General features: G+C 42.6%; 1 protein-coding gene across 3 annotated transcripts in view; it reads right to left on the bottom strand.

Moving 5' to 3' along the window:
* The window catches only part of UBXN6 (UBX domain protein 6), a 58,909-nt gene that overhangs the window by 16,104 nt on the left and 23,438 nt on the right, over window positions 1–19,367 (bottom strand). For all 3 annotated transcript variants that reach the window (XM_069216578.1, XM_069216577.1, XM_069216579.1), the window contains 4 exons: window positions 17,217–17,342; window positions 9,922–10,019; window positions 5,198–5,273; window positions 5,025–5,109 (listed from right to left, as the gene is read on the bottom strand). In XM_069216578.1, coding sequence (XP_069072679.1) covers window positions 5,025–5,109; window positions 5,198–5,273; window positions 9,922–10,019; window positions 17,217–17,342 — 385 coding nt within the window. The remainder of the gene's footprint in view (window positions 1–5,024; window positions 5,110–5,197; window positions 5,274–9,921; window positions 10,020–17,216; window positions 17,343–19,367) is intronic.

Below are 19,367 nucleotides of genomic sequence, written 5' to 3'. Positions count from 1 at the left end.
CACAACCTAGGTCTAACAGTAAACTTCCAGAAATCAGTCACTCTTCCCACGCGCAGGATAGTATTTTTGGGTGCAGAACTTGACACCATCAAGAACAAAGCGTATCTCACAAAGGCACGGCAGCAGAAACTAATAAACATGGCTATCAGGATCTCAAGAAGAAAGTCTGTTTCAGTACGAGTGTTCAAGTTGCTTCTAGGCATGATCTCCTCATCTATTGTCCTAGTCCACCTGGCAAGGTTGAAAATGATACCATTGCAAGAGGAGTTACAGTTGCAATGGACCCAATCCCAGGGATCCTTCGAGGATTTAATAAATATTACACCAAGAATAGTAGAGACTTTGCGATGGTCCCATCATTTGAGAACCATCTTTCTCAAGGGTTGACCCTTCTCACTCCAATGACAGACTACATTATCACAACGGATGCTTCATTGGAGGGTTGGGGAGGTCATCTACAGGACATGCGCATTCAAGGGAGATGGTCGGATGTGCAGAGAAGAATGCACATAAATCTGTTGGAGTTAAAAGCATTTTTTCGCACGCTCAAGGTGTTCCTTCCACGGATTGCAGGTTCGTCCGTGTTGGACACAACAAGCATGTTCTTTATCAACAAGCAGGGAGGAACAAGATGTCTGTCCCTCTCAAGAGAAGCTCAATCTCTCTGGGACTGGCTCACGCTGCACAAGATTTGCCTGAGAGTGGAGCACCTTCCTAGTGTCCACAACGTCCTAGCAGACTCTCTCAGCAGGACGGACGACAACTGCCATGAATGGGAACTCGAACAGAAGGAACTGGACAGCGTCTTTCTATGCTGGGGATGGCCGACCCTGGATCTATTTGCCACCAATCAGAATGCCAAATGCCAATTTTACGCCAGTCGATACCCACTCCCAGGGTCGTGGGGGAATGCTCTTTCAATGAGATGGTTTGGGATCTTTGCAAACGCTTTCCCCCTATCCCATTAATTCCCAGGCTTCTGAGGAAGATGAAGTCAGAGGGTTGCAAGATCATACTCCTAGCGCCCAAGTGGCCCAGACAGTATTGGTACACGGAGTTCATGCTGCTGTCGGTGACCAGTCCCTTACGTCTTCCCTGCAAGCACGACCTTCTCACAAAGAGTCAAGGTCAGATTCTTCATCCAGATCCAGCATCTCTGCAATTGCATGCATGGCTCATGAGTTCCAGGATATGAACATTGATGGGGAATGTAAAATGATTTTGTCCAGGGCACGAGCTGACAGTACAAATAGGACTTACAGACTCAAATGGAAGAGGTTTTGTGTCTGGTGCCTTCAGAACAATTTCCATCCGTTAAAGATTGGGCCAGAGCAAATTCTCTCATACCTTCTTACCCTTTCGAAGGCTGGGCTATGTCATGCATCTGTTACGATCCATTTGGCTGCTATATCTTCTTATAGACGCTCAGCGGATATGCCCTCACTTGGCTCATCCAGACTTATCAAACAGTTCATGAAGGGCCTGTTTTGTACTTTTCCTCCGGTGCGTTAACCCCCACCACAGGCGCATCTAAATATAGTTCTGTCTCAATTAATGAAAGCCCAGTTCGAACCTATCAACAGAGCAGGGCTAAATACATCACATGGAAGGTGGCAACTCTAATTGCTCTTACATCCACGAGAAGAGTCTGCGATATACAGGCCTTTACCACTAAGGAATCCTACCTTATGTTTTCAGACGACTTTGTTCTTCTTAGAACGAACCCGAGATACATTCCTAAGGTGCCGTCCTCCTTTCACTTGAACGAGCCAGTAATATTAAGAACCATTTTCCCAAATCCGTCAACAATAGCAGAAAAGACTCTTCACTCACTAGACATCAAGAGATGCTTGAAATTGTACCTTCAGCGTACTAAGCAGCTCCGGAAAACAGACCAGCTGCTAGTCTCATATGCTCAAGGACGGCAAGGGATAGGAGTCACTAAGGCTATGATAGCTCGGTGGATTGCATCCACCATTCAATATTGCGACACAAAAGCAGGAAAACCACTGACTAAGCGCCCAAGAGCGCACTCTACAAGAGCAGTCTCCACATCGGCTGCTTTGTTTCAAGGGATTACCTTGGATAAGATAAGTCAGGCTGCAACGTGGAAGACTACACACTCTTTTGCGCAGCACTACTGTTTGGAATTGTCACAAAGAACTGATTCCCTTGTTGGACAGGCGGTCCTACGTCATCTATCTCATTAAGGTGAGATCTTTCCTTTAATGTGTATACCTAATCTATATGCAATAGTCTATAATTGCTATGCAATTGTGTTTGATATGTTTGTTCTATACGTGTAGAGCAAGATTTATAGATATGTTATTTAGTACTATAATTAAAAGGATTACAATGTTCGCACCCACCATCCACTGCGGGCATAATGTTTATTAGGAGTACTGCTGGCTATTCAGATTCAAGCATGTGAATTTATGAAAGATCCAATACTGGATAAGAAAACAAGTAACTTACCTGTCACTACAGTTATCCAGTATTGGTATCTTTCATAAATTCACATGCGACCCACCCTCCTCCCCTTAGACGCTCGCATTTCCTTCTCAGGACATAGTCTTCACTCTTGTGCTAGAAAATCTGAGGGAAAGAGCATCTCTGGAGAGTATTCTAGGGGGTGCTGGTGCCTGACTGGCCAGGAGCCAAGTTTGGGCCTTTTCACAAAAGGACAAGGATAGGCTATATGAGTCATTTGATTAGCATTATACCCTATGGGAAAAAATTTCTTTGTTCTTATTGCTTTTCATGTACCGTGGGACTCCCACTTCGACTTCGACCGGGATGATTCAAGCATGTGAATTTATGAAAGATACCAATACTGGATAACTAGTTACAGGTAAGTAACTTGTTTTCTTATTTACTAGAGTAAACTTGTATAGTACATCATTAATTTTACTTTCAATAAATAATTTCCAGTTTGAAGAAATAGTTTTACCCTATGTATTCTTAATATATGGAATAAGGTCCACCTTCTCACACATTAGGATGCTGCAAGTCACACAGGAGCTCCCTGACCATATATTGCACAAGACCAATGGGCTAGTGGAACTTCACGTAAACAGTGCAGTGCACGCCTCTCCTTCCTGATAGGCGGAGAGACCCTTCTGTTCTGCAGGGTATCCTACGGGTGATGCAGCAAAGGGAACAGGAGTCGCACTGGCGTACACATCACTACTCGCGTGTAATAAGTTATTACAAGTGAGCAGTGGCGTCAGTTTCTATTACAATCCTATTCTGATGTCATGGAAAATTTGGGGTTCAATAATGACATTTCAATTCACTTGACCTTTCAGGTATATATCAGCATTACAAGGACTATATATAACAAACAGTTATACATTATTCATCTTCTATTTGCATTCAAAAAACAGCAATTGGAGCTAGTGGCCAATCAGGTGGTTTCCTCTGAAATACTATTATAGGCCTTTTCGGGGATCATCCTGTGGCTGATCACCCCTGCTCTCTCTGGCATGAGCAGCCCCCTTGGACCAAAACCTTGCCCCACCTGTAACTCACTCATAGCATAAGGGCAGGTGCTGGGGAAGGACAGCTCCACTCCCACTGTGGCACACCACCACCTTCCTCTTCACCAAAGCTGAAATCGGCAGCAGGCACTCCTGTTCTAAATCCATCCCTTTTATTTGCTGAAGTGGACTGTAAACCCGATTGGCACAACAATGGTAGTTTATCTTTTCCTACCTTTCTGTGGCTGACTGCAGTATAGAATCTAGTTTTAAGTTTAAACGCCACAGTGGGCTGACCTCCACAGATTTGTCCCTGTATTTTGTGCTACTGACAGAAAAACAGTTTGGAAAAAAACAATCTAGTGAACTAAAACTGGAGAACTTCATGTTAATTTAGGTAAAGGCCAATATGACGGAATTAAGCTAAAAAATTAGACAGATCAAGTGCAGAATGGAAGGTTCAGAACAAAATGTATTTAATTCAAATAAATATTTAAACATACTTCAAATCGTGGCAGAGTAAAATAAATCAACAGAGAAACAAATGGTCTCAGTACTTTGTTTTACATGTACCAAGTCTGGTGGTGCATGGAAGAAGAGGCAGAGGGAGCATATGAGTGAACTCAAACACTGAACTGGGTAGTGGGGAACAGGTCAGAGAATGGGAGACTTGGTAGGTGAGTGCTGTACTGCGGCACATAAATTGCACAGGAAGGAAAACAGAATGAAAAGCAGAAAAAGGGTGCGAGGAAGAAGCCTGAACAAACTCAATCCAGATTTCAAGAACCTCCTCAACTATAGTTTGATCTTCTGTAGACGTTCTAGGATTATCACAGTGTTGATTAGCTGTTGCCAGTACAAGACACTCCTTGTTCATGATTACCTATGCATTTCATTAACCATAATAAATCAATCAAACATCAATGGCTCGTTTTTGACTCTGTCCTATACAACTTTTATGTACTCGGACAAAGCAACCAATACTTCTGTGGAGAACAACAAAGCTAAAAAAGCTGCCAGGGTATCTTCATGGTTATACCCAGTTCCAAATGAAGTCCTCGCACCAGTGCCGAATACTTGGGCAGAACCAACAACAGAAGTATCTCCTCGTGATGAAGGATTAACTATTAAGGAGGTTCTGAAGCAAAGCACCAGAATCCTGCTACTTCTGTGTAGCATGCAGATCCTTGGTCCCATTTAATAAATGCATCAAAGTACGGTTACTCGCCATGACCAGAAATCCCTCCGAAGGATGGTTTGTGATTAAGTAAAACTAAAAACTCTCCATTAGACAAGAATAGGCTCCCCTCGACAAATCACTGGTTGTTGCTTACTACCCACAGGCGTGGCAAGTACTTGTCTCTGACAAAGTCAACGTAAGCTCTGATTACAGAAAATGATATCACTGGCACACTTGTATCCATGACTACTTTACTTCAGCAATATTATTTGCTCTGCTATGATTATTTCCTATCATCTATATGGGTGACAAGCATGATGTACCTCTCTTTCACCACACCCCTACATGTATATACTTTTTCTGACCTTGTCCTTCTAGAGGCAGCATCTTCTTTTCAAACCCAATAGCCTGAAAAAACTCCTGGGATCCCTCCAGACATGCAATTCGTTCCTAAAGAGAAAGCATCAGTTAGCAAAGCTACACTGGAGAAGTGAGGCTAGGTCAAATAAACTGACTGTAAAGGTCCTTTATGTTGTACCTGAAAAACTTTGTTTGTTATTCTAATCTTGCGGTATTTCTCCTCCTCTGGGTGCTTATGGATGTTCTCCAGATACCTAGGGGAAGACATGCAGATCATGATCATTAGGATTACACCATTGGATTACATGCATTTATCAGAGAGACTGTTAGGTTCAAGACCAAAATAGCGACAATGGGTTTTTAATTAATTTCCAAGCCTTATTAATGTCTTCACAAATATGTTGCACCTGCCAGTGAGACATCTGAGGATCCCACTTGTTTTAATCAAACTTTATTTATATTTTTTATGTGGTACAGGAAAGGCAGAAATGCATCTTAGAGCACATGTACAGGTAAGGAACAATGCATACTGAACAGAGGCACATCAAAATAGCTAGATGTAAGTTTACAGTAACATTCATCTCTCATTAGAAAAAGTGTCGCTGAGTCTCTTCTGGACTTCAATACTATAATCCCATCTTGAGGCTGAGCCTATTGTATGAAGTCCGCCGGGTCTTCCCACTCCTCACTGATAGGCACGGTCTAGGACAGCAAATCCCCAACCTATGCAAATATGGCACAAATTGCACCACCATGTTTTTAAGGGGGGGGGGTTGTTTCCACCCATGAACTATTTGCAGGGTGAACAGCAAGCAAAAAATGTGCGAGACTTTTGCCTTTGTGAGTAGTTAGCAAGTATTCCAAATTATTACCCATATCACCCAGAGGCAATGTCAGGGGGTTTATAGGTACTTCAAAGGCTGTTGTTAGCTTTATTTGTTGTAACTGGATTCCACTTTTAGGTTTCAAGGAGAATAATAATACATACATGCACTGGGGATGATTCTCAAAAATCCACATTAGAATTCTCAAACACACGGACATCTTGTTTGGGGTCAAGGGCAACAAGATTTTATGTTTACTTTGTCCTTGGGACAAGTAGGCCCAACCCTCTGCAGCACAAACCCTTTGGCTGCCTGTTTACAGAGAGTGGAACTCTCTGCAGTTGAGGTAATGTGTTTCCAAAAGATAATGCTGTTCGAACTTGTATTTATGGTTCATTATTTGAAAACCTTCATTATTAGGGTGAGTGCTGTAAATAAATGTTTTAAGGTCACACTTCACTACTGACGTTGGTTCCAGTACAAAAAAAAAAAAAAACGTGTATACACATGTTTGAAAAGTTTAGGCTATGAGGCTAAGTATAATGCTCTCAGAATGCTCTCCGATTATATGCAAATGAAGTGTCATTTAGTAAAATGTTTTGATGCATGCTAGTATTTCCCAAAAATATTTCTAATGGAAAATCAGTGTAACCATTTTCAACACGATTATGGGAAGCATAAAAATAAACAAACACTGACAAAGCCAACTGATCTGACATATTTTTATAAGTCTTTTAGTTTCATCAATGCGTGTCTTGTTTTGACATGGCTTTTGTAACACTTTATTGTTGTGGGAGCTACCAGGCCCTCAACATTGTAACAAACACTGGCAAAAAAAAAAAAAAAAGTTTTTGAACTCTAAAAGCACATGTTGCCACCAGGGGCATAACAAAGGCCCCGCAGCCGCCCTCCAGGGGGCCCCTTCAGCACAGCACCTGCCCTGAGGGAGTCTGGAGAGGGGGCTCCTCCATGTTCTTTGCAAAGGGGCACCCTCCAGTTTCGTTACGTCACTGATTGCCACTGTAGTTCCTGACACTGAACAAAACTACTTTGTGTGCCAATATGCTCCTTGTGAAAGAGAAGAATGCGATCACTCACAGTAAAGCCAGCCGAAAGAGAGAGAAATAGAAGTTTAATAAAAACAAAATGTCTTTGTTAACACCAGACCTAATTAGGGACCAAGACCCACATGTAGGTAGCTTTTTGCATGTCGCAAACAGCGACTTTCGCTGTTTGCGACGTGCAAAAAGCACATTGCGATGCACAAACCCAGTTTTGCGATTCGGTAACCTGGTTACCGAATCGCAAAACGGGTTTGCGACTCGCAATTAGGAAGGGGTGTTCCCTTCCTAATTGCGACTCGCAGTGCAACGTAGGATTGTTTTGCGAATGCGGGCGCAAACCAATCGCAGTTTGCACCCATTTCAAATGGGTGCTAACACTTTCACAAAAGGGAAGGGGTCCCCCTGGGACCCCTTCCCCTTTGTGAATGTCACTGTAAACATTTTTTCAGAGCAGGCAGTGGTCCTGCGGACCACTGCCTGCTCTGAAAAAATGAAACGAAAATGTTTCATTTTTCGTTTTTGTAATGCATCTCGTTTTCCTTTAAGGAAAACGGGCTGCATTACAAAAAACTGCTTTATTGAAAAGCAGTCACAGACATGGTGGTCTGCTGTCTCCAGCAGGCCACCATCCCTGTGAGGCCGCCATTCGCAAGGGGGTCGCAAATTGCGACCCACCTCATGATTATTCATGAGGTGTGCATTTGCGAAGCCCTTGCGAATCACAGATGGTGTCAGGGACACCATCCTACATTCGGATTTGCGACTCGCAATTTGCGGGTCACAAATCTGAACCTACCTACATGTGGCCCCAAATTCTTAAAGAAAGTCACAGAAGTGCACCCATGGTATATGTCGTACCCCTATAAAATATTTGTGAACTGTATTTTAGCATGGGTAAATACGCATGTGTAGATTTGCTCATGTGAAAATCTATTGAGCATTTGCAAGTTCATTTTCCCTCCAGCCACTTTCTTCCCAACCCTGGAAGAAGTTCTAATCCTGCCATTGTCAGGAGTAAATGTCCACCCTTTCTTATTATGGGAAAATATTAGAGAGAAGCTGGTGAAAATCTTTAAAACATGCAGGTTAGTAGGTTTGCAGACTCAAAGGCATTCCAGCCCTGGAACTATTGCTTACTGCTTCCTCCAGCCCCAGTATGCAGATCTGCAGAAAGGTGGAAAAATAAGGAAATTGCTACAGTAGGGATTGAAACTGCAAGTATTCAAGCCCTACTATGGTAGTAGCCCTGGCATAATCAGAGAGGCTATTATCAGAGCTCTTACATAATGAGATTGCTGCTATAATTTGGCGCCACACTACATGGCACCAAAGGGACAAGTAGATCTTTTTACAGGACAAGTAGATTTGAGAAGCAACCTGTCCCGTGGACAAGTAGATATTTTAATAAATTCCACACCCCTGAATCATACTCTGTCAAATTAGTCCAAAATAAATTTCATTTTAATACATTTAGCCCTGAGCTCCGAGTGCACTCGCGATGGAGCGCGAACCACTTTAAATAGAGTAATTAACCTTGCGACTTTGGATACGAAACTGAGGTTTCCCTGAGCTCCGAGCGCACTCGCGAGGGAGCGCGAACCACTTCAAGTAGAATAACTAACCTTGCGACTTCGAATACAAAACTGAGATTTTTAACTACTTGAAAACCGTGATGAGTATGGCAAGCAAAAGGGCAGTAATTCACTTTTGAAGGAAGTCCTGAGGAAGTCAAAGGGAACTCCCAAGACGAAACACGTGTTGGCCTGGCTTATGGACGGCTTAACTGATTGAGTATTTAATCGTGGATTCAATCGTAATTTGCTGAAGATTTTGTGATGACTTCTGGATACAAATTGGAACATTATATAAGAGTGTGACGATCCTGGTTTTTGTGTCTAAATGTATTAAAATGAAATGTATTTTGGACTAATTTGACAGAGTATGATTATATGTATTCCAACACTTATTTGTAGACGTGTGTTTGAAAATTCTAATGTGGATTTTTGAGTATTGTAATAGACAATTTGATTTGTTACAACGCAGGCTGATTTGATTTATTGTTTGTGATAACCATGGTTATCGCATAGGGCTTTAGTAGGGGTGCAGCTCTTTTTCAGCAGCAGTGTTATAAATAAATTTTGGATTTAAATTGTGGGATATAGAGCGCCATTACTCTGTATCAGCCCTCTATTGATTGAGATTGCACTGGGGATGACCCTATACCCCATGCCTCTACTAAATAAACACCAGCTCCTTTCTTCAAGTCCACTTGCCACCACTTACTTGAGCATTTCACTGCCAGCGCCGCTCGCCCTTCCATGATCTAACGTTCCTTACTCCCTGCCTGAATCCTTTCTTTTGCCTGCTCCCCGGTCTTCTCGCCTGTTCTGTCCACTTTTTTTTTTTAGTCCTACTCCTTTCCTTCTCTCCCTCACTGTTGGTCTCTGTGTCCCTCCTTAAACTTTCATCGGTGTCACCATGTGCCACAATTTATTCACTCATTAACTCAGTGTCTCCCATCCTCTGTCTCGTGGTGTACATGTTCATCAGATAGGTCGTACATTCTGCACCATCGCCCAAACAATGATGGAATGCGAGTTTTATACTCCAAATTGTGCAACAACATGTTGGTTCCAGCACACACCAACTGCCTTTTACTTTATAAAAAATCTTGAAAATATCGGTGTGTTATCAAACCCAATATCTTCCACACACTGCTTATCACTAGGCAATGTCAAAGTTCCAGGACAAAAACTGCCTAAATCCACCAACGCCATATTCCGCTCGCCAACGAATAAGAATTAACTGTGTGTAGCCTTGAACTATCGGCCAGTGTCGTAATCAGGGATGACAGGTGCTCATAAGCAGAATTAAAAGCAAAAACAAGGTGAGTAGTATTTCAAGGTAAAACAGATTCTATATGTGCTAGGCAAGCTCACATACTTGATGACTCTAGTTGTTGCAATAGCTGAAGAACCATGTTTGCACATTTACATGTTACACAAGACACTTACTTTGCCATGGTCTCTGTTCCTAGTTTCACCTTTTCATTATCCCTGTTAAACGTGTGGATTTTCATGATTGACGCAGAAATGGGGTCTTCTGAGAAATACTGCATTAAGAAGCATACAAATAAATGTATTTTTCCCTGATTAATTAAAATCAGTACATTGAAAAAATAAAACAAAAATGTGAACTCCTAATCCTATAATATAAAGAAAGTAAAATATTTTAGCTTGGCCCACAATTTAGCTAAAACCATATATTATAAAAATAAAATTTAAATTATGACATTTACAAAACATTTAATAGGCCTTCGATAAGGAAAATGTCACTTACCCAGTGTACATCTGTTCGTGGCATTAGTCGCTGCAGATTCACATGCTGTGCATAGTCCGCCGTCTGGTGTTGGGTCGGAGTGTTACAAGTTGTTTTTCTCGAAGAAGTCTTTTCGAGTCACGAGACCGAGGGACTCCTCCCACTTCGGTTCCATTGCGCATGGGCGTCGACTCCATCTTAGATTGTTTTCCCCGCAGAGGGTGAGGTAGGAGTTGTGTATGCTAATAATAGTGCCCATGCAATGGAATAAATACGTATGTACAAAATGAAGGTTTAATGTAATATATTTACAAATGTACAAATGTTCAAGATCTACTTCTAAACGGCTACAGGCTCCCGGGGAGGAGGGTGGGCGCATGTGAATCTGCAGCGACTAATGCCACGAACAGATGTACACTGGGTAAGTGACATTTTCCGTTCGGTGGCATGTGTAGCTGCAGATACACATGCTATGCATAGACTAGTAAGCAGTTATCTCCCCAAAAGCGGTGGTTCAGCCTGTAGGAGTGGAAGTAGTTTGAAATAAAGTTCTTAGTACGGCTTGACCTACTGTGGCCTGTTGTGCAGATAACACATCTGCACAGTAGTGTTTAGTAAATGTATGAGGCGTAGACCATGTTGCTGCCTTACATATTTCGGTCATTGGAATATTTCCTAGAAAGGCCATAGTAGCACCTTTCTTTCTGGTTGAGTGTGCCTTTGGTGTAATAGGCAGTTCTCTCTTTGCTTTAAGATAGCAGGTTTGGATGCACTTTACTATCCATCTGGCGATACCTTGTTTTGAAATTGGATTTCCTGTATGAGGTTTTTGGAAGGCAATAAATAGTTGTTTTGTCTTCCTAATTTCTTTTGTCCTGTCAATGTAGTACATTAGCGCTCTCTTGATGTCTAATGTATGTAGTGCTCTTTCAGCTATTGAATCTGGCTGTGGGAAGAACACTGGTAATTCCACTGTTTGGTTTAAGTGGAACGGTGAGATAACCTTTGGTAAGAATTTTGGATTTGTTCTTAGAACGACCTTATTTTTGTGTATTTGAATAAATGGTTCTTGTATGGTAAACGCCTGTATTTCACTTACTCTTCTTAGAGATGTGATGGCAATGAGAAATGCAACTTTCCACGTTAATTATTGCATTTCACAAGAATGCATGGGTTCGAAAGGTGGACCCATGAGCCTTGTTAAGACAATGTTGAGGTTCCATGAAGGAACAGGTGGTGTCCTTGGTGGTATAATTCTCTTTAGGCCCTCCATAAACGCTTTAATGACCGGTATTCTAAATAGGGAAGTTGAATGAGTAATCTGCAGGTAAGCAGATATTGCTGCGAGATGTATTTTTATGGAAGAGAAAGCTAGATTTGATTTTTGTAAATGTAGTAAATATCCTACTACATCTTTTGGAGATGCATGCAATGGTTGGACTTGATTATTATGGCAGTAACAAACAAATCTTTTCCATTTACTTGCATAGCAGTGTCCAGTGGATGGTCTTCTAGCTTGTTTTATGACCTCCATACACTCTTGTGTGAGGTTTAAGTGTCCAAATTCTAGGATTTCAGGAGCCAAATTGCTAGATTCAGTGATGCTGGGTTTGGATGCCTGATCTGTTGTTTGTGTTGTGTTAACAGATCTGGCCTGTTGGGTAGTTTGACATGAGGTACTACTGACAGGTCTAGTAGTGTGGTATACCAAGGTTGTCTTGCCCATGTTGGTGCTATTAGTATGAGTTTGAGTTTGTTTTGACTCAATCTGTTTACTAGATATGGAAGGAGAGGGGGAAAAGCGTACGCAAATATCCCTGACCAATTCATCCATAGAGCATTGCCTTGAGATTGCCGGTGTGGGTACCTGGATGCGAAGTTTTGGCATTTTGCGTTTTCTTTTGTTGCAAATAGATCTATTTGAGGTGTTCCCCAAATTTGGAAGTAAGTGTTCAGGATTTGTGGGTGAATTTCCCATTCGTGGACCTGTTGGTGATCCTGAGAGAGATTGTCTGCTAGCTGGTTCTGGATCCCTGGAATAAACTGTGCTATTAGGCGAATGTGGTTGTGAATTGCCCAATGCCATATTTTTTGTGTTAGGAGACACAACTGTGTCGAGTGTGTTCCCCCCTGTTTGTTTAAATAATACATTGTCGTCATGTTGTCTGTTTTGACAAGAATGTATTTGTGGGTTATCATTGGTTGGAATGCTTTCAACGCTAGAAATACTGCTAACAATTCTAGGTGATTTATATGAAACTTTCTTTGATGTAGGTCCCATTGTCCTTGGATGCTGTGTTGATTGAGGTGTGCTCCCCACCCTGTCATGGAAGCATCTGTTGTTATCACGTATTGTGGCACTGGGTCTTGGAAAGGCCGCCCTTTGTTTAAATTTGTACTGTTCCACCATAGAAGCGAGATGTATGTTTGGCGGTTTATCAACACCAGATCTAGAAGTTGACCCTGTGCATGTGACCATTGTGATGCTAGGCACTGTTGTAAGGGTCGCATGTGCAATCTTGCGTTTGGGACAATGGCTATGCATGAGGACATCATGCCTAGGAGTTTTAATACCATCTTTGCGTGTATCTTTTGTGTTGGATACATAGCTTGTATCACCTTGTGAAAATTTTGAACCCTTTGTGGACTTGGAGTGGCTATCCCTTTTGTTGTGTTGATTGTCGCTCCTAAGTATTGCTGTGTTTGACACGGCAAAAGGTGTGACTTTGCATAGTTGATGGAGAAACCCAGTTTGTAAAGGGTTTGTATAACATAATCTGTGTGGTGTGAACACTTTGTTAGCGAGTTGGTTTTGATTAACCAATCGTCTAGGTACGGGAACACGTGTATTTGCTGCCTCCTGATATGTGCAGCTACTACTGCTAGACATTTTGTAAAGACTCTTGGTGCTGTTGTTATTCCGAATGGCAACACTTTGAATTGGTAATGTATTCCTTTGAATACGAACCTTAGGTATTTCCTGTGCGAGGGATGTATCGGTATATGGAAATACGCGTCTTTTAGATCTAACGTTGTCATGTAGTCTTGCTGTTTCAGTAGTGGTATTACGTCTTGTAACGTGACCATGTGAAAGTGGTCTGATTTGATGTAGGTGTTTAGCGTTCTGAGATCTAATATTGGTCTCAGACTTTTGTCCTTTTTCGGTATTAGAAAGTACAGTGAGTAAACTCCTGTGTTCTTTTATGTTTTTGGTACTAATTCTATTGCGTCTTTTTGCAGTAATGCTTGAACTTCTAGTCCTAGAAGGTCTATATGCTGTTTTGACATATTGTGTGTTTTCGGTGGGACGTTTGGAGGGAGTTGGAGAAATTCTATGCAATAACCATGTTGGATAATTGCTAAGACCCAAGTGTCTGCTGTTATTTCCTCCCATGATTTGTGGAACTGGCTTAGTCTTCCCCCCACTGGTGTTGTGTGAAGGGGTTGTGTGACCTGTGAGTCACTGTTTATTTTGAGGGGTTTTGGGACCTTGAAACTTTCCCCGGTTTCTTGGGAATTGGCCCCCTCTGTATTGGCCTCGAAAGCCACCCCTTTGATATTGTCCCTGGTAGGTAGGTGGTCTTGTTTGTGAGGTGCTGGCTTCTGTGGCTTGACCTCGAAACCCTCCTCTGAAAGTTGTTTTGCGAAATGTGCCAAATGTGCCTCTGCCCTGCGGGGAATAGAGTGCGCCCATGGCTTTGGCTGTGTCAGTGTCCTTCTTTAATTTTTCAATTGCAGTGTCCACTTCTGGGCCAAACAATTGCTGTTCATTGAACGGCATATTGAGCACTGCCTGTTGTATCTCAGGTTTGATGCCAGATGTGCGCAGCCATGCGTGCCTCCTTATTGTCACAGCAGTATTTATTGTTCTTGCAGCTGTATCTGCTGCATCCATAGAAGAACGTATTTGGTTGTTGGAGATATTTTGCCCCTCTTCAACCACTTGTTTCGCTCGTTTCTGGAATTCTTTGGGGAGGTGCTCGATGAGATGCTGCATCTCGTCCCAATGGGCCCTGTCGTATCGCGCTAGGAGTGCTTGCGAGTTGGCGATGCGCCACTGATTTGCAGCTTGTGCTGCAACCCTTTTCCCAGCTGCATCAAACTTGCGGCTCTCCTTGTCCAGAGGTGGTGCGTCGCCTGATGTATGCGAGTTGGCTCTTTTACAAGCTGCTCCTACGACTACTGAATCTGGTGTCAGTTGTGATGTAATAAAAGCAGGGTCTGTGGGCGGTGCCTTGTATTTTTTCTCCACCCTTGGAGTTATTGCTCTGCTTTTAACAGGCTCCTTGAAAATCTGTTTAGCGTGCCTTAGCATTCCCGGGAGCATGGGAAGGCTTTGATAATGGCTGTGGGTGGAGGACAGGGTGTTAAAGAGGAAGTCATCCTCAATAGGCTCCGAATGTAGAGATACATTATGAAATTCGGCTGCCCTAGCTACCACCTGTGCATATGCTGTACTGTCCTCAGGTGGTGAGGTTTTAGTTGGGTACGACTCTGGACTATTGTCCGATACTGGAGCATCATAGAGGTCCCATGCTTCCTGATCATCCTAGCTCATGGTGGTATGAGCTGGTGATTGTGGTGGAGTCTGTGCCGGTGATACATGAGTTGACTGTGGTGGAGAGGGTGGTGGAGTTACCCTCTTTACCACCTTTGCTTGTGGTGGCTTGTCTTGTTGCTGGAAGTCAAGTTTCCTTTTCCTTCTGATTGGGGGAAGAGTGCTGATTTTCCCTGTACCCCTTTGGATAAAGATCCGCTTTTGCGTGTGATCTACCTCTGTAGTTTGTAATTACTCCTCAAATCTGTGTCTTTTTAGTTGGGAGGACAGTGATTGTTCCTCTGAGTAGGAACTGGTTTTTGGTTCGGTTGCCGGGTGTTTTGGCACCGAAACCGTGTCTTTAGTTGTTTTCGGCTCCGACGAGATCTTTCTCTTTTTCGGTGTCTTGGCCTCTCGGTGCCGACCATCTTCGGTGCCGCTATCTCTGTGCCGAGCAGCTTCGGTGCCGCTGTCTCTGTGTCGAGTAGCTTCGGTGCCGCTATCTCGGTGTCGAGCCTTTTCTGCACCACTCTCTCGGTCCCGAGAGTGTTGCGTGCCTGTGTCTCGACCTGAGTCGGACGACTTCGTCACCAGCTCGCCCTTTTTCGGTGCCGATGGACGGTCACCTACTTTATGGGTTATGCCATGGCCTGTTGGCAGTGGCGTCCCCTGGGCTTTGTCTGTTTTTTCGTGTGATCTTTCTTTCGACGTCTTACTCGCGGTTGGTTGCTCGTCGACGTCGAATTCTTCGGAATCCGATTCGCGGATGGAGAAAGTTTCTTCTTCTTCCTCCTCCTCGAACCCTTGTTGTCCTGTCGGCGTGGAAGCCATCTGCAACCTCCTGGCTCTTCGGTCCCTGAGCGTTTTTCTCGACCGAAACGCGCGACAGGCCTCACACGACTCTTCCTTGTGCTCGGGGGACAGGCACAAGTTACAGACCAAATGTTGGTCTGTATAAGGATATTTACTGTGGCATTTAGGACAGAATCGGAACGGGGTCCGTTCCATCAGTCTCGATGTTGCACGCGGTCGGGCCGACCAGGCCCCGACGGGGGATCGAAAATACCCCGAAGGGTTACCGGAGCTCTTTAAGGCTCGGTGTCGATTTGCCCTAACTATCCCGATACCGAACGAAACAATACCGACAAATTTTCCGTTGATTCTGACTAACTTTCCGACCCGAAACACGGAGCGAAAAGGAACACGTCCGAACCCGATGGCGGAAAAAAAACAATCTAAGATGGAGTCGACGCCCATGCGCAATGGAACCGAAGTGGGAGGAGTCCCTCGGTCTCGTGACTCGAAAAGACTTCTTCGAAGAAAAACAACTTGTAACACTCCGACCCAACACCAGACGGCGGACTATGCACAGCATGTGTATCTGCAGCTACACATGCCACCGAACCTATATTTATTAACAGTCACTCTCCATGATGTAATAAAATTCTGATCACTTAAAACAAAGCTAGCATATTCCAAACACTTTCGAAGGCGAAATGCTCTAAACATCAGCTTTAGCAAGTGTTTATTGTTTGACAAGAAAGTGGGAAAATTCAGATTAAATGAACCGTGGCCTTTTATTTTGTACAAAATTCTGGAATTTCTTTTTGAAACCGGGAGACCCATCAACTTAGATCTATATTCAAAGATGGCGGTGAACAAAAAGTGTAATCTTTTAAACTTCTTTCTGCTTCATAGGCCAAGAGGCAAAGTAATATACGAATCTGAGCTTTTGTTTGAGTTTTTAAAAGTAAAGGCAATTCCGTGAGTCACGTGTCACACAATCTTAATAATCCCAAGGAATTTAGGCATTCTGCAAGAAACAGGATTGTTCAAATTTGGTCTGCCTTCTATTTCAAACTAGATGTGTGTGTACCATTCAAGCAAAACGAATCCATTCATAGCACATCATTACAATGTATTTTGTTTTCTTTGAATAAATGACATTCTAAGCTTATTTGTGAAGGTGAGGGTGACGTAATTGAAATAACCAGTATGAAGACAACTTACTTGGCTCTGCCATGTGACCACAGAGCCACACAGGAATTAGCTTTGTGGATGCAACTGACAGTAGTGGAATTAGAGATGGAGTACTGAAGGATTAAATGAACTGTTTCAATGTATAGACTTAAAAAGAAAGAGGACTGTACCCAATGCATCATAAAACTATGCCAAGGTAATCAAAAAAGAAATGATGCAGGCAGCCAAACTGGAGAAATCTGATTTAGCAGCTACCATAAAAAGGCAAATTTCACAACTTGTGCAGAGTACTGAATTACACTTCTGCTTCGGAAGCTGAATTAGCTAATATGTCAATGAAAAAAGGCTGTTGGAGGAAGAGAACTTTAAGTTGTTTGTTGATTTATCAGATTATTTACACCACCTTCAGGTGTGTCTCTCACAACTACTAAGAAGAGGGTTTTAATGGTCAGCAGAGAACGGCAAGCCACTTACCAAAAGAATTGCCTCCCTGATGTGAGCATCTCGCTGGTTCTTCCGTAAGGTGGCTCCAGTTAATGGGCAGGTAAAGTAAACACCGGACACAGAGAAGACGCAATTGTCTTTGTGTGCTGTGGACTCCTAGTAATGGGAAAAAAACAACATTCCTTTAGAGGGACACATGAATAATGACCTCTGTCCCTCCACCATGTAAACCAGCTATTTTAACATCTAAATGCAAATAACATTTGACACTATAGAAATGCAAAGTTTTCACTACTTTTTCCAAAGCCAGCTACAGAAGCTAGTTCAATGCTTGTAAATACTCAATGTTTCTACAGCGATTTCCCCCAGTGGATCCCTGATGAGCTTTAGAAGTCTTAATACCGGTGATCTGCTCCAGCAACAGTAAGCTAACGTTGCCTTCTGTGGACTTTGGTAAGTGGAAACCGAGTACTGAAGTTTTTAAAATATATGCATGCATATATGCAGCGGAAGCACCATTAAAAGATAAATATCGTGGATGAATGTGTGAGGGAAGCCAAAATCAAAATACTATCCATTTACTATCTGGGCAGAATCTCCGCAATGAGAATTCTCACTCCGGAGATACCGTCCAGAGCTCGGAGACCACCAAATTGTGGCGCCTCCGCCACGAGCGCAGAGAGGCCCTTTGTGTTTCAGGGCCTCAGATTTTTTGTTGCAGTCAGATCAAACTGAGAAAGTCGTGGGGGTTTGGGTGGTCACTGCGGCTGGGATGTGAGGCTTGTGAAAAGTGAAGTGCAGAGTCCGCTTCATGGGATGTCTTGATCGTGTTTTAAAGGAGAATCAAGGACTGGCTGTGCGGTTTCTTACACTTTTGTTGCAAGTAGAAGTTATTTTGAGCTTCATAAACGTTTTTCAGTTATTTACATTTATAATAAGTAACAAAATGGACACTACTGGAAAAAAATATTCATGTGACACTGATGAACATTTATAGCAAACTATTCCATGTTGTTTACCAGAAAAGTATATAAAAACAGAGACTTGTTATTTCGGCATCAGGTAACTGAATTAAGTTATTTTCTTTGTTCATAATTCAGTAGCCAATTTTCCAAACAATCCTTTTCAGGGACCTCTTCTGTTTTACTCAATTATTTAGGAACACTCCCATGCAGATAAGATTAGAACGTTTTAGCAAATTACACTTTTTCAGATTGTAGAAGGCATTCATATTTTCGAAACTGGCAGTCACTACAGCAGAGGTGCACACATCTGGCCACAGCAATGCCAAATTTGCAGTTTGATCCAAGACTACATAAATGATTCCGATATAAATTAGCTTTAAAAGATGCATAGCTTTGGGTGTCCTAGCAATCTGGTATGTATCTGGCCCTCCTGGACCAACAATTGTCATTTCTGCAAAGAGGATTTTTCAGTGATTAGGTTTTGATAGTAGCAGATTCAATACTTGATGCCCTGATCAGAACACAATAAAAGGCTTGATGTCATTTACTATTTAACTGATTTGTTCCACGCTATAAAACATGCCACAGAACAAGGGGTAGGTGAATTGGTTCAGAGCAATACCCAATCTAACAACACTGGCTATGGAATAAAGAGATTAAGTCATTAAAGTCACATGAAATATGGGGTGTTTTTCTGTCCTCGAAGACGTGTATTTTCATGACTTGTGGGACAAAGAAAACCACACATCACTGAAGGCCTGGATGGTAATCTCTACTGCTGTAGTTACACATTGCACGTTTAGTAAAGGAGAACCTTGTAAATGCAAGAAAGAATGGCTGAAAGCGTTCCTGTCGACTGTATCATATAAATGAAAGAACCACATAAAACTTCTGGAACATTGAGTAGAGGTTAAATGTCCCGCAAAGAAAACACTGAGGCTGAAACACCCAATGGAAGTAAATAATAACTTTATTGATAACTAGTTTTCTCTAAGTACTGCCACATAGGGTCTGTAACAGCTCAGCATTTACGATTTCAGCCTTGGTTCAATGCCCTTTCCTCACCAATTCTCTGGTCAAATGTATTTTCATTTAGTAAAGTCACCTAGACGTTTTGTGGTCCCCATCTTTAAAATGGCCTGTTTAGTAGGTCCTGCAGAGACTATTTTACTGTCCTGGTGTATCTATGGACCACTTGGACTTGGAAGTGAAGAAC

This window comes from Pleurodeles waltl, chromosome 12, assembly GCF_031143425.1.
Source record: "Pleurodeles waltl isolate 20211129_DDA chromosome 12, aPleWal1.hap1.20221129, whole genome shotgun sequence".
Classification (NCBI taxonomy): Eukaryota; Metazoa; Chordata; class Amphibia; order Caudata; family Salamandridae; genus Pleurodeles; species Pleurodeles waltl.
The sequence above is the reverse complement of the archived record's forward strand: the minus strand, read 5'-3'. Positions and strand labels throughout refer to the sequence as shown.